We start from the raw sequence: 14,631 nt of genomic DNA on the forward strand, positions 1-14,631 counted from the left end.
GAATGGGAGAAAATTTTTGCAATCTACTCATCTGACAAAGGGCTAATATCCAGAATCTACAATGAACTCGAACAAATTTACAGGAAAAAAACAACCCCATCAAAAAGTGGGCAAAGGATATGAACAGACACTTCTCAAAAGAAGACATTTATGCAGCCAAAAAACACATGAAAAAATGCTCATCATCACTGGCCATCAGAGAAATGCAAATCAAAACCACAATGAGATACCATCTCACACCAGTTAGAATGGCGATCATTAAAAATTCAGGAAACAACAGGTGCTGGAGAGGATGTGGAGAAATAGGAACACTTTTACACTGTTGGTGGGAATGTACACTAGTTCAACCATTGTGGAAGTCAGTGTGGCGATTCCTCAGGGATCTAGAACTAGAAATACCGTTTGACCCAGCCATCCCATTACTGGGTATATACCCAAAGGACTATAAATCGTGCTACTATAAAGACACATGCCCACGTATGTTTATTGCGGCACTATTCACAATAGCAAAGACTTGGAACCAACCCAAATGTCCAACAATGTTAGACTGGATTAAGAAAATGTGGCGCATATACACCATGGAATACTATGCAGCCATAAAAAATGATGAGTTCATGTCCTTTGTAGGGACATGGATGAAGCTGGAAACCATCATTCTCAGCAAACTATCGCAAGGGCAAGAAACCAAACACCACATGTTCTCACTCATAGGTGGGAATTGAACGATGAGAACACATGGACACAGGAAGGGGAACATCACACTCCGGGGACTGTTGTGGGGTGGGGGGACGGGGGAGGGATAGCATTAGGAGATATACCTAATGCTAAATGACGAGTTAATGGGTGCAGTACACCAACATGGCACATGTATACATATGTAACAAACCTGCACGTTGTGCGCATGTACCCTACAACTTAAAGTGTAATCATAATAATAAAAAATAAAATAAAATAAACTTACATATTAGGGAAATGTTATAGGAGGTGCGTACTCCAGGCTCTATAGAGAGATCAAGGAATACTTTGAATATTTCCCAGAGGAAGCAGTTTTAACTCAAAATTAAAGGATGAGTAGGAACTAATGGAAGCATGGGTTTCTGAAGAAGAGGGACTAGCAAGAGGAAAGGCCCCTAGAGTTCAGAGAAGCAGACTAGAGAAAAACCAGAAGGAGTCATATATGGCTGGGCAGAGTGTATATGAATGTAGCCAGAGGAGGAAAGAATAGGGAGATAAGGTAGAGATGACACTTGTGGCCTGATTAAGGAGTTTGGACTCTGTCCTTATATAATGTATATAAACTATTCAGGCCTTCTAAGCAGTGATATGTGGTGGTCACATTTACTTCGAGAATGACATGGTATGGAGAATAGATTTGGAGAGGAGCAAGATTTGGGGCAAGGAGACCAGTTAGGAGGACTAATCCAGAAGATGGATATTGATGATTTCCTACTAGAGATTTAGAAAGAAGACTCGAGTACCTAGCTTTTCATGTCTCTGTATTTGTTTTCTCCTTTTCACTGCCCTTTTTTCTTCCCTCATTTACCCGTGTTCTGTACTGTTACTTGCTTCCAGTTGTCAATATGTTGATTTCTGTTTATTCATTGCTCACATAATGTATATTACCCTGCTAATATGACTTTAAAGAGTGACTTTATTGAAATATAATTCATATATAATAAAAGGTAGATATTTTAAGGTACAGATCAATGAATTTTTACAAATACATATCGCTGTGTAACCACTACCACCACAATCAAGATATAGAACCTTTTCGTCACTCCAAAAGGTTTCTTTGTGCCCCTCGCTAGTCAGCCCCCAACCATGGCCTTGGTGACTGATCTGTTTTTTTTTAATCACCATAGATTATATTTTCTTTTCTAGAGTTTTATGTGAGTGGTTTCATACACTGTGTACCCTTTTGCGTCTTTCTTCCATTATGTTTCTGATTTGTTATGAATTCACCTGTTCATCTGTCCATTGACTTTTCAAATGTCTTTCTTCTTGAGTAAGTTTGTTTTCTTTTCCAACTGGAACATGGTATTAAATCATTTATTTTTCTTTTTTCTTTTTTTTTTTTTTGGTATTAAAATGTGATGTGCATCTGTTATCCCAGCTATCCGGGACGCTGAGAGGCAGGAGGATTGCTTGAGTTCAGGAGTTTGAGTCCAGCCTGGGTAACATAGAAAGACTCTGTCTCAAAAAAGAAAAAAAAAAAAAAGTGGTTACTGAAATGAAAAAGGTTTTTACTTGAGTCCAGGATTCAAGGTTTTAGTGAGCTATGATCTTCACACTGTATTCCAGCCTGGGTGACAGAGTGAGACCCTGTCTGAATTTTTGTTGTTGTTGTTGTTGTTGTTAAATTACTGATACTTATTGAATGAAATTTTATATTCCTGCTACTGGGTTTTAAAAGTGGCCACATCAGCTTATCATCTTCTCAAATGGAGGACAAGCACTTATATAATGAATTATCTTGCTGCTTTCTAAGGATTAGTAACTTTTGACATACTCAATGCCCATATTATCCTTTTATATTTTTGTTCCACTTTTCATGAGCTTGGGCAAAGAGGTTTTTATGATAGAGCTATCTTCTAAAGTGATCGTACGGCTTTTTATTCTTTTTATTTTTTATTTTTTTGAGACGGAGTCTCGCTCTGTCTCCGAGGCTGGAGTGCAGTGGCGTGATCTTGGCTCACTGCAACCTCCGCCTCCCAGGTTCATGTGATTCTCCTGCCTCAGCCTTCCAAGTAGCTGGGATTACAGGCATGCACCACCACACCTGGCTAAATTTTTGTATTTTTAGTAGAGACAGGGTTCCCCATGTTGGCCAGGCTGGTCTCGAACTCCTGACCTCAAGTGATCTGCGTGCCTCGGCCTCCCAAAGTGCTTTATTCTTATTTTCTGTATAAAGTAGTAATTAAAGATTTCTAGCAAGTAAATATCCAATAGGACAAACCAGTTTCAAGCCAGGCTTTAAGGCTCGACTTTGCCTTTTTTTAATGGAAGATCTACATTTTATTGTGTTGTTTATTTTCTGTCCTGTGTAACTTGCATTAATATTCATTAAGTGGCTAGCTTACACAATTATAACAGAGCCAACAGTGAGTAAGCAAGGAGAAAAAAATTCCCTGAAGTTTATAGCCTTGTGTTGTGATTCAGGAATTACTGCCATAACTAACTTAATAACAAGCAGATTGAGGGAGGACTTGTCATCTTGCAGTGTTATTTTGACATTACATAATGACCTATCTGTAATAGCACCTTTTAGTTTTAAAAATTCCTCATAGGCACTATTGATATGATAGGGCAGTATAGAGATGTCAGTTTTATGGCCCCAAAGATCTGTGCATTTTATAAATGTATTTCAGTTACATTTTGGCAGTAAAAGAGCAGGAAGATAATGCTTCCATTAAAGTGATCAACTACGCATGTAGAAATTGGGCAGGAAGATGTGTGAAAAAAGCTTTTAGATGAAACCCATTTTCGTGTGTAAATTGCCTGTGCTGCATATATAACTGTCTCATAATGCTTTGGGGTAATTCAGCAAGTATAGCACTGGAAATGGTGTTTGTCTGCTGATCTTAAGGAAGCGTATAAATTGCTTTATAATAAGTCTGCTGCTCAGCTGTTATATTACATTAATCTGCTCTTTTTTTCTCCTAGCTTTTTTTCTGTTTTCTTAAACAGTTGATTAAAATTTTAATTAACTTTTGCTATTTCAACTCCGTTTTATTTTTCATTCTTAGAAGGTATTATAAGTAAAAACAAAAACTCATTTTTGCTCCTCTACTACTTGGGACAGTGTGTCTTCATGTTTCAGAGCATTTGTATTTCAATAGTCACGTCGACTAAAGATGAACTATGAGAGAAGCTTAATTATTTTCCATATACTTTTGGTATGATCTTATCTGACTACATTTTAAATTTTATATCCTAGTAAAATCCATTTTAAATCATATATTATTCAGTACGAAATCCTTTTATAAATTTCAAATTGAAATTTTTAAAAAGCAGTACTTATTTCTTGATGCATTGTTTTACTTTATTAACATGCCTCTAAGTGCTTCTATATCTCAAAAATATACAGGGATTTTTTCTTTCCTGTGCCTGTCAATTCTCATTACCTTCTTTTTGTTTTTTCCTCCTGACTTTTCACCTGTACTCCACAGATTTCCTCCTCTGATGCTCCTCTTCAGCCTTTGGTATCCTCTCCTTCTCTGCAAGCTGCTGTTGACAAAAATAAATTGGAGGTATGGTAATGTTTTAACCAGCTACATTATGTAGTGTTAAATGGTAAATTAACTTCCTTTTGCAGTGTGTCATTCGGGAACACTATAATAGTTGTTGATATTTTGAATGATCCCTAGAATTAAAACAGCAATTTCTAGACTTTTTTTATACCACAGGTATGATTAAAGAACTTTGAATCTATATTTAATTTCAGAATGACTGATTTATTGGTGCCATGGCTGTATCTCAACAGTTAAGAAGCAGTTAGTTTTTTGTTGTTGCGCCCATTACTATCTTATACTTACAGGAACTTTTTAAAAAAAAATTTTTCTTTCTATGATTCTGTTGTTAAAAGCACTTAAAGAAAGTTAATGTCAAGTTTCTTTTTTTTAAGCAATAGTAAACATCATACAGATAAAACGTGTATTATGGGATAATGAGTTCAGAATCATCAATGACAACTGTTAGAATGCATTTTGGGTGGAAGTGGTTAGGGTGCGGATATTACCACTATGTATTTTTAAAGTCATCTGTACAAATATTTGAGAGTTTTCATTTCTTTTGACTCTTTACCTATTTTTTTTTTGTTACATTGGCCTTAATAAATTAGTTTCAGGCATCCTTTCAACTATCATTTTTTCCCGTAGACATGGGATAAATGATAAATGGTTGGCTAGATGTGTGGTATACAAAGGCAAGATATAGCCCCTGCCCTCCAGGAGCTTACAGTCTAAGGCAAGAAAACAGATAACTATATAGCAGTTTATAATACAATATATTATGGGCTGTGATTGAGGTACGCTCACTGTACTGCAGGAGGCATCATTTTGATGCATCTTATGCTCTGAATAAGCATTAGATATAAGGAAGGATTAGGAAGAATTCCATACAGGGAAACTAGCCTGTGAAAAAACATATGGGCAAAGTGCAGTGTTTGGGGAGTTGCAAGTAGAATGGCATAACTGAAATATGAGTAGAACGGCAAGGCTCCTATCTTTCTCATGAAGGAGCCTTCTCATGAGCCCACTGAAGGAGTTTGATTCTGAAGGCTCGGGCACTTGAGTGATGAGTTTTAAGCGTTGGGGGGTGGGTGTGACAGAATCAGATTTTCATGTTGTAACACAACTTTACAGGCTCCGTGGGGAGTGAATTTTGTGGTCATGGGTGAGGAAAAGACTTAACCTATTATTCTAATCCAGGAATGAAATGAGGGGGACATGTTCCAAAGTAGTAACAGAGGGAATGTAAAAGAGAGTGTAATTTTTAAATTTTATTTTATTTTATTTTATTTTTTTGAGACGGAGTCTTGCTCTGTTGCCAGGCTGGACTGCAGTGGCGCGATCTCGGCTTACTGCAACCTCCATCACCTGGGTTCAAGCGACTCTCCTGCCTCAGCCTCCTGAGTAGCTGGGACTACAGGTGCGCACCACCATGCCCAGCTAATTTTTGTATTTTTAGTAGAGACAGGGTTTCGCCATGTTGGCCAGGATGGTCTCGATCTCTTGGCCTTGTGATCCACCCGACTCGGGCTCCCAAAGTGCTGGGATTACAGGCATAAGCCACTGTGCCTGGCCAAGAGAGTGTAATTTTGAGAGGTCTTAAGAAGGTACAGTCTATGGGGTTTAGTAATTGGTGTCTTGTGGAGGTGCTTTGGGAAGCTTGTGACTTCCAGTTTCTATCTTGAACATCTTAGTAGATGATGGTGCCAATTAGTGAGACAAGGATACAAGCTGAAAAGAAGGAACAGGTTTGAGCAGAAAAGGAAAGAGGTGAATTAGAAGTTGGACGTGTTAAGTATGAGGTCACTGTGGAACACTGAGGTGTTTAGTAGTTGGTTGGATATACAGGTCTAGGCCCATGGGAAAGAAAAGGGGAGGAGAGTAGTTAGAGAGAGAGAGAGAGAGAGAGAGAGAGAAAGCTTAAAAATTTTGGAAACTATGTCTTTATTTTATTTTTATTTATTTATTTATTTATTTCTTTGAGACAAAGTTTCGCTCTTGTTGCCCATGTTGGAGTGCAGTGGCGCGATCTCGGCTTATTGCAACCTCCCACTGCAACCTCCGCCTCCCGGGTTCAAGCAATTCTTCTGCCTCAGCCTCCCGAGTAGCTGGGATTACAGGCATGCGCCACCATGCCTGGCTAATTATGTATTTTTATAGAGATAGAGTTTCTCTGTGTTGGTCAGGCTGGTCTCGAACTCCCGACCTCAGGTGATCTGCCCACCTCAGCCTACCAAAGTGCTGGGATTACAGGCGTGAGCCACTGTGCCCGGCCCTATGTCTTTATTTAAATCACTCAAGTATAGTTTGATTATAATGAACCCAGTATGTACTTACCTCCATCTTACTGGACTTGAATGTTTAACCAGTTTTCTTGCACAGGAGGTCAGCTGTTTCACTACGTCACTTGTGCATATAGCCACCAGGTTTCAAGAACGACTATTTTAAAATACAAAATACTGCAGTATTTTGTTCTTGCTGAGAAAATAGTTTAAAACAACTTAGGTTTTCACAGTACTTTTAGATCTTTTAGCAGCTTTTGATTCTATGGATGGGAGTCATCTGTGGGTCAAACTGCATGATGAGTTTAGAACCCATGCTGTTAATATTACTTTGAAGCCTGTATCCTAATACCACTGCCAGAATCAGAGTAGGTGACAGCTATATTTTTATTATTGTTATTATACTTTAAGTTCTAAGATACATGTGCACAACGTGCAGGTTTGATACATAGGTGTACATGTGCCATGTTGGTTTGCTGCACTCGTCAACTCATCATTTACATTAGGTATATCTCCCACCACCCCACGACAGGCACCGGTGTGTGATGTTCCCCGCCCTGTGTCCAAGTGATATCATTGTTCAGTTCCCACCTATGAGTGGAACATGGGGTGTTTGGTTTTCTGTCCTTGTGATAGTTTGCTCAGAATGATGGTTTCTAGCCTCATCCATGTCCCTACAAAGGACACGAACTCTTCCTTTTTTATGGCTGCATAGTATTCCATGGTGTATTGTGCCACATTTTCTTTTCTTTTCTTTTCTTTTTTTTTTTTTTTGAGATGGAGTTTCACTCTGTCGCCCAGGTTGGAGTGCAGTGGCACGATCTCAGCTCACTGCAAGCTCTGCCTCCCGGGTTCACGCCATTCTCCTGCCTCAGCCTCCCGAGTAGCTGGGACTACAGGTGCCCATGACCACACCTGTCTAATTTTTTGTATTTTTAGTAGAGACGGGGTTTCACCGTGTTAGCCAGGATGGTCTCGATTTCCTGACCTCGGTGCCACATTCTCTTAATCCAGTCTGTCATTGATGGACATTTGGGTTGTTTCCAAGTCTTTGCTATTGTGAATAGTGCTGCAGTAAACATACATGTGCTGCATGTGTCTTGACAGCTGTATTTTTACAGCTGAATTCTGGTGTTAAAGAGTATCAAGTCATGCTCTCCCTCTAGTAAATGTAGCAAGCGAATTTGATTTGTTTTTAGTGATTTCATATGTGCCCACCAATCATGGTGATTAGGAAGTCAAACTTCTTTCCTACTCATGACAATGGCCTTCTTGAGAAATAACTGTCTTCACCTGTGCTGGCTACTCTAACACTATACCATAGATTGAGTAGCTTATAAACAACAAAAATTTACTTCTCACAGTTCTGGAGGCTGGAAAGACAAAGATCAAGTCTCCAGCAGATTCTGTGTCTTGTGAAGGGTCCACTTTCTGGTTCATAAAACGATACATCTTTGTGCCCTCATATAGTGGGAAAGGGCAGGAAATCTCTCTGGGGCCTTTTTAATAAGGGTGTGAATCCTATTCATGAAGGTTTCATCCTCATGACTTAATCACTTCCCAAAGGCCCCACCTCCTAATAATATCACATTGGGGATTAGGTTTTAACATGTGAATTTTGGGGTGGACACAAACATTCAAACCATAGCAATAACTAATAGCTCTGAGAGGTTAGGGAGCAACTCATTCTCAACATATTTTTCTTTTTCTTTTTTTTTTTTTTGAGATGGAGTTTTGCTCTTGTTGCCCAGGCTGGAGTGCAATGGCATGGTCTCAGCTCACTGCAACCTCTGCCTCCTGGATTCAAATGATTCTCCTGCCTCAGCCTCCCAAGTAGCTGGGATTACAGGCGCCCGCCACCACGCCCGGCTAATTTTTGTATTTTTAATAGAGACAGGGTTTCATCATGTTGGTCAGGCTGGTCTCGAACTTCGTGATAGGCCTGCCTCGGCCTCCCGAAGTGCTGGGATTACAGGCATGAGCCACCGTGCCCGGCCTCCTTCTCAACATATTAATGAAAATGTTCTGTCACATTGCTTTCTGCACCATAGTTTACTACGAATATATAGAAAACATTTTATAATATATATAAAATTTTTGCACATCCTATTTATTCTTTACTTATGAAATGGGGATAATATTACTAACTTCATAAAGTTGTTGTGAGGATTAAAAGAGCCAAAACAGTGCCTGGCACATAGTAACGGTTCAGAAAGTATTAGCTGTTACTGTAAGGAATAGTAACAGCAATAATAAATATCAAAGCTCCACTGGACCACAGTTAGTAGTGAGACCTGGAAGTTTGGGCTCCATAGTCCCTCAGTCCTGCTACTAGCTTTGATTAACTGTGTTGCTTTGGGCATTACTTCTTAAGATTTTGTTTCTTCATTTGTAAGATGACAGTAGGTAAAGTTTTTATTTCAGAAAATTGTTGCAAAGATTAAATTAGACAATAAGGTGCTTATCACCTGGCCCATAGGAAGCACTTAATAAGTGGTAGTTGTGTTTTGGAAATGAAGGTTTTGATTTGGGAAATGGTTGAGTCAGCAGTAGGTAATGTTTCTAGTTATCCTTAAAGGGTTACATCTTCCTTATTTCCAGTATAAAGCCCAGGCACTTGAGTAGTTATGAAGATCTTTTTTGAGAACTATCCCAGCTTTCTAGATGGTCTTCTGTCTGTGCTAGACTATGTTAATATCCTTAATGTTTAAGGCAAAATGTCACTTTTGACATATGCTCTTCTGGTAACTAAAGCATATAGATTACTCTTCAGGTTTTAGCACAAGTTCAACTTTATGTTGACTTTTATCCTGTTCCTGAACAGCATTATTGAAACATAATTTTAGAGAATCCTAGTCTAAAGGAGCCTGATATATAAACTGTTCAGATTCTGGAAATTCTATCCATGTATTCTTCTTTTGTTGCAAAGCAATATACCAATAGTTTGTTAGCTTTGTCCTCTACTTAAATGCTTTCACTAATTGGTGAATTACTATTATAACACTTACTGCCTTTTATTAATGGCTAATAAAAGGTTAAAAAGAGAAATGCTTTAGAATTTCCCTGTTCTTAAAATTGCAGTTGAAGACATTGCTTATTCATGCCCCAAATATAAAGATCTTTGCTATGAATTTCTTTTAAAATTTTGAACTAAGATGTAAATTTTTCCTTTCCTCTTTTTAAAATCACACAACAAACACTAAAATTATAATGTGCCGTATTTGTGTAGTGCTTTATAGTTTGCAAAGTTGCTTTCTAGGTTCTTAGTGCCTTTTACTTTTTCTTTTTAGTGCTGAAATGCACATTAAATATATATCTAGTTTAATACTTAGAAGACTATCACTGTGTAATGAATATTGAAACTCAATGTTATTACCACTTTGAAAGCTCCTATGTGACTCTGTTCCCAAATAACCTCATCCCTTCTCCTTAAAGGTAATTAACATCCTGATTTTTATCATCATCGTCTTTACTTTTTTGCTTTTTAAAATAGTTTTATACTAGTGTGTACCCTCCCAAACATCATATTTTTGCCTGTTTTTGAACTTTATATGAATGGTTGCAAAGCCCTTTGAACTTTTATTATTTCTCTCACATTATGGCCTGGGAATTGCCAGTATTATATTTCCTGATTTACAAATGGCAGATTTACTTTGACAGAGGTTGCATCAGAGACCATTTTAAAGTCATAGGTACAAATGCAGCTGTTAGGTATTTTGAGTAAGTTCTGCATGTTTATCATGTTGCCTTCCCTAGGTTCATCAGTTTATCTTTTCTTTTTTTGCTGCCAGGAAACTAAGGGCCAGGTTAGTGTTTAGTTGCAGTAGACTTTCAGTTCTCAGTTTCTAGTCATCTCTTTCCTCTAAATGCCTTATGAATGCTCTTTGTTTAATCTCTTTTCATTTTCCTCTATTGGCCCTTAAGATTTATTGTTGATACTTTTAATCCTTAAGTTTTTAACATTATATCTAACCCTTATTGGAAATGCAAATTGTGAATATCATAATGCCATTTATACTTCACTGCCTTACACTAGTCAGTTGGCTGTGGTCCCCAAGCACTATCTTGAACATTATTTTTTTCATGAGAAAATCACTGTATTTACTCCTTTTTCTAAAGCAAAATCTATGATAATGGACTGAAGATATTTTGTGATAAAAAAAGCTGATTTTATAGTCTTCCCCTTATAATTGCCTATTATAATTTATCTTTGTGTAATGAAGAAGTCTGTTCTGTCACTTAGTTTTTTTTTTTTTCCATTCAAAATTCAACTTCGTGATTGCTGTTAGGAAGTCTAACCTAATAAAAGGATATAGTGAGAATTTATTGAATGGAGATCTCATTCATTTAAAACAAGCATGAAACAAACCCTACTATATCAAAGAAGTTCTAAATTGTCTTACCGCTGTGCCTCTGTCTTAATTTTTTAACAGATATTCTTTAGTGTCATCAGCATATAACCTCAATGAGAATATGAATTTACTGTTTATTATATTTCAGTAGCACATAGATATTGTAATTACTGAATATTTCTACCTTTTTCAAATGATTACTCAAACTAATAAGGATGAGTCAAAAATTGCCATTTTTTAAAAAAGTAAACTTATCAAAACTTTGGGCTGTGTTTTAGAAAGAAAAGGAAAAAAAAAAGGAAGAGAAAAAGAGAGAAAAGGAGCCAGAAAAGCCGGCAAAACCACTTACAGCTGAAAAGGTAAAATTCTTTTTTTAAAAATAATCTATTAGGATTACCATTTTATTTGTATACTTATATGTTAGTGACTTTCTGGATATTTATAATATGTAAATAATCATTATTTTCGACAAGCAATTGTTGAGTGAATGCTGTGTGCTCAGCATGTCCTTCTAGCTTGTCTCTATATTATTTGTAATCAGTTATCTATATGTGTGGGTATAAACCCTCTGAGTTCCTTGGAGACAGGTATTCTCCTGTGAATGACATAGAGAATGGTGTTTTTAGCTTTCATACACAATCAGACTTAGAAGACTTAGAATTTTAGAGAATGAAGAGAACATAAATGAAAGGGACTTCAGAAAAGACTCTGTGCTTAAGGTTAGCCTTTGAGCTACCTCTTAAAACATAGGTAGGATTAAGGTGGAAGACAGGTACATGTTTAAGAGAACAGCCTGAAGAATGTATGAAAATTGTAAATAAAATGTTTAGAAAAATAGTGAATTTGAAGAAAGGGATTTGTCTATGTATAGAAACTAGTGAAAAATAAGACCAGAATGGTAGATTGAACTCAAATTGTAGATGTTTATTCTTTTGGGGGGAGGAAAGGCTGTGAGCAGCACTTCAAATTCTAAAGCACATGGTACTCCTAATTCAGAAGGGTTTTTTTGAAAATTATTTTAGCAGTGATATGCAGGATAGATGTGATTAGGCGAACTACAGCTAGTGAGAATGTTGTACTTTGTAAAGGGATTGGTTAAATATTTATGGTGGCTTGGCTTTGAATGCATTTCATCATAAGAGTGTGGAATCATACTAAGGGAATTTTCAGTAAAGGGAGCATCCTTGATTTTAGTTGTTGAAATTTTAAAAATCAACTTTATTGAGGCATAAATTGGATACTGCAAAGTACATCCATTTAAAGTACATAATAGAAGTACTGTATATAAGAAAGAAGATCCATTCTGCTGTTGAACATTTGGATTATATACAGGTTTTAACTATTCTAAATAATGCTGCTTTGAAACTTTTGTATATGGAATCTAAGCTTGTATGTTTTTAGGGTGACTTAGTAGTGGAATTTCTGCATCATAAAGTATGTGCATCTTGAAGTTTACTGGATAATGTCAAACTTTTTTCCAAAGTGTATACCAAAGGTACTCTTACCATCAAAGTAATTTCACATTCTATGTAACACATAGTGTTGTCAGTCAGGGATTTTAGCATTTGCAATATGGTGAGTATGTAATGGTATCTCATTAAATTTTTACTGTTCATTTCCTTGATTACAAAATGAGGCCCAGTGCCTTTTCATGTCTTTTTTGCCTTCTTTTTTTCACTCTAGCTTCATTTATTTTACATTTAAAAAATGAAAATAATACATGTGAAAATAAGGCACGTGTTTTTTAAAAAGTGAAACTTTAAATGGGGTGTGATGGTGCACCTCTGTAGTCCCCAGCTACTTGGGAGGCTGAGGTGGGAGGATCACTTGAACCCAGGAATTTGAGGCTGCAGTGTGCTATGATCATACCTGTGAATAGCCACTGCACTCCAGCATGGGTAACACAGCAAGACACCCTTTAAAAAAAAATACAGAAGGGAATAAAAAACAAAAATCTTCCTTTTCATAGGCCTGGTTCAGGTCTTTTGCCTATTTTTCTGTTGGATTGCCTGCTTTTCCTCATTAATTTGTAGCTCTCTATACACATATACATAATGTATGGGAGATACTAGTCCTTTTTCAGTTAAGTGTTTGCAAATACCTTATTTCTTCATTGTGTCTAATTTTGTTTCTGTTTTAATTTTAATTCTTTTATTATTATACTTTAAGTTCTAGGGTATATGTGCACAGCGTGCCGGTTTGTTACACAGGTATACATGTGCCATGTTGGTTTGCTGCACCCATCAACTCGTCATTTACATTAGGTATATCTCCTAATGCTGTCCCTCCCCCAGCCCCCCACCCCCGGACAGGCCCTGGTGTGTGATGTTCCCTGCCCTGTGTCCAAGTGATCTTATTGTTCAATTCCCACCTATGAGTGAGAACATGTGGTGTTTGACTTTCTGTCCTTGTGATAGTTTGCTGAGAATGATGGTTTCCAGCTTCATCCATGTCCCTGTGAAGGACATGAACTCGTCCTTTTGTTATGACTGTGTAGTATTCCATGGTGTATATGTGCCACATTTTCTTAATCCAGTCTATCATTGATGGACATTTGGGTTGGTTCCAAGTCTTTGCTATTGTGAATAGTGCCACAATAAACATATGTGTGCATGTGTCTTTATAGTAGCACGATTTATAATCCTTTGGGTATATACTCAGTAATGGGATGGCTGGGTCAAATGGTATTTCTAGTTCTAGATCCTTGGGGAATTGCCACACTGTCTTCCACAATAGTTGAACTAATTTATACTACCACCAACAGTGTAAAAGCGTTCTTGTTTCTCCACATCCTCTCCAACATCTGTTGTTTCCTGACTTTTTAATGATTGCGATTCTACCTGGCGTGAGATGGTATCTCATCGTGGTTTTGATTTGCATTTGTCTGATGACCAGTGATGGTGAGCATTTTTTCATATATCTGTTGGCTGCATAAATGTCTTCTTTTGAGAAGTGTCTGTTCACATCCTTTGCCCACTTTTTGATGTGTTTTTTTTTCTTGTAAGTTTGTTTAAGTTCTTTGTAGATTCTGGATATTAGCCCTTTGTCAGATGAGTAAATTGCAAAAATTTTCTCCCATTCTTTAGGTTGCCTGTTCATGCTGATGGTAGTTTCTTTTGCCATGCAGAAGCTTTTTAGTTTAATTAGATCCCATTTGTCATTTTTGGCTTTTGTTGCCATTGCTTTTGGTGTTTTAATCATGAAGTCCTTACCCATGCCTATGTCCTGAATGGTATTGCCTAGGTTTTCTTCTAGAGTTTTTATGGTTTTAGGTCTTACATTTAAGTCTTTAATCCATCTTGAATTAATTTGCATATGAAGTGTAAGAAGGGGATCCAGTTTCAGCTTTCTACATATGGCTAGCCAGTTTTCCCAGCACCATTTATTAAATAGGGAATCGTTTCTCCATTTCTTATTTTTGTCAAGTTTGTCAAAGATCAGATGGTTGTAGATGTGTGGTGTTATTTCTGAGGCCTCTGTTCTGTTCCATTGGTCTGTCTCTCTGTTTTGGTACCAGCAACATGCTGTTTTGGTTACTGTAGCCTTGTAGTATAGTTTGAAGTCAGGTAGTGTGATGTCTCCAGCTTTGTTCTTTTTGCTTAGGATTGACTTGGCAATGCGGGCTCTTTTTTGGTTCCATATGAACTTTGAAGTAGTTTTTTCCAATTCTGTGAAGAAAGTCATTGGTAGCTTGATGAAGATGGCATTAAATCTTCAAATTACCTTGGGCAGTATGGCCATTTTCACGATATTAATTCTTCGTATCTA

The 14,631-nt window shown here is 37.2% G+C and overlaps 1 protein-coding gene across 6 annotated transcripts in view; it reads left to right on the top strand.

The window, feature by feature from the left end:
* SMAP1 (small ArfGAP 1) overlaps positions 1 to 14,631 on the top strand; it is a 193,518-nt gene that overhangs the window by 119,847 nt on the left and 59,040 nt on the right. For 4 of the 6 annotated variants that reach the window (XM_034962322.3, XM_034962324.3, XM_055113858.2 and 1 more), the window contains exons 5-6: positions 4,170 to 4,250; positions 11,142 to 11,222. In XM_034962322.3, the coding sequence (XP_034818213.1) occupies positions 4,170 to 4,250; positions 11,142 to 11,222 (162 nt within the window). The remainder of the gene's footprint in view (positions 1 to 4,169; positions 4,251 to 11,141; positions 11,223 to 14,631) is intronic. The other 2 variants (XM_034962326.3, XM_034962330.3) reach the window with 1 other exon arrangement.

This window comes from Pan paniscus, chromosome 5 (assembly GCF_029289425.2).
Source record: "Pan paniscus chromosome 5, NHGRI_mPanPan1-v2.0_pri, whole genome shotgun sequence".
Classification (NCBI taxonomy): Eukaryota; Metazoa; Chordata; class Mammalia; order Primates; family Hominidae; genus Pan; species Pan paniscus.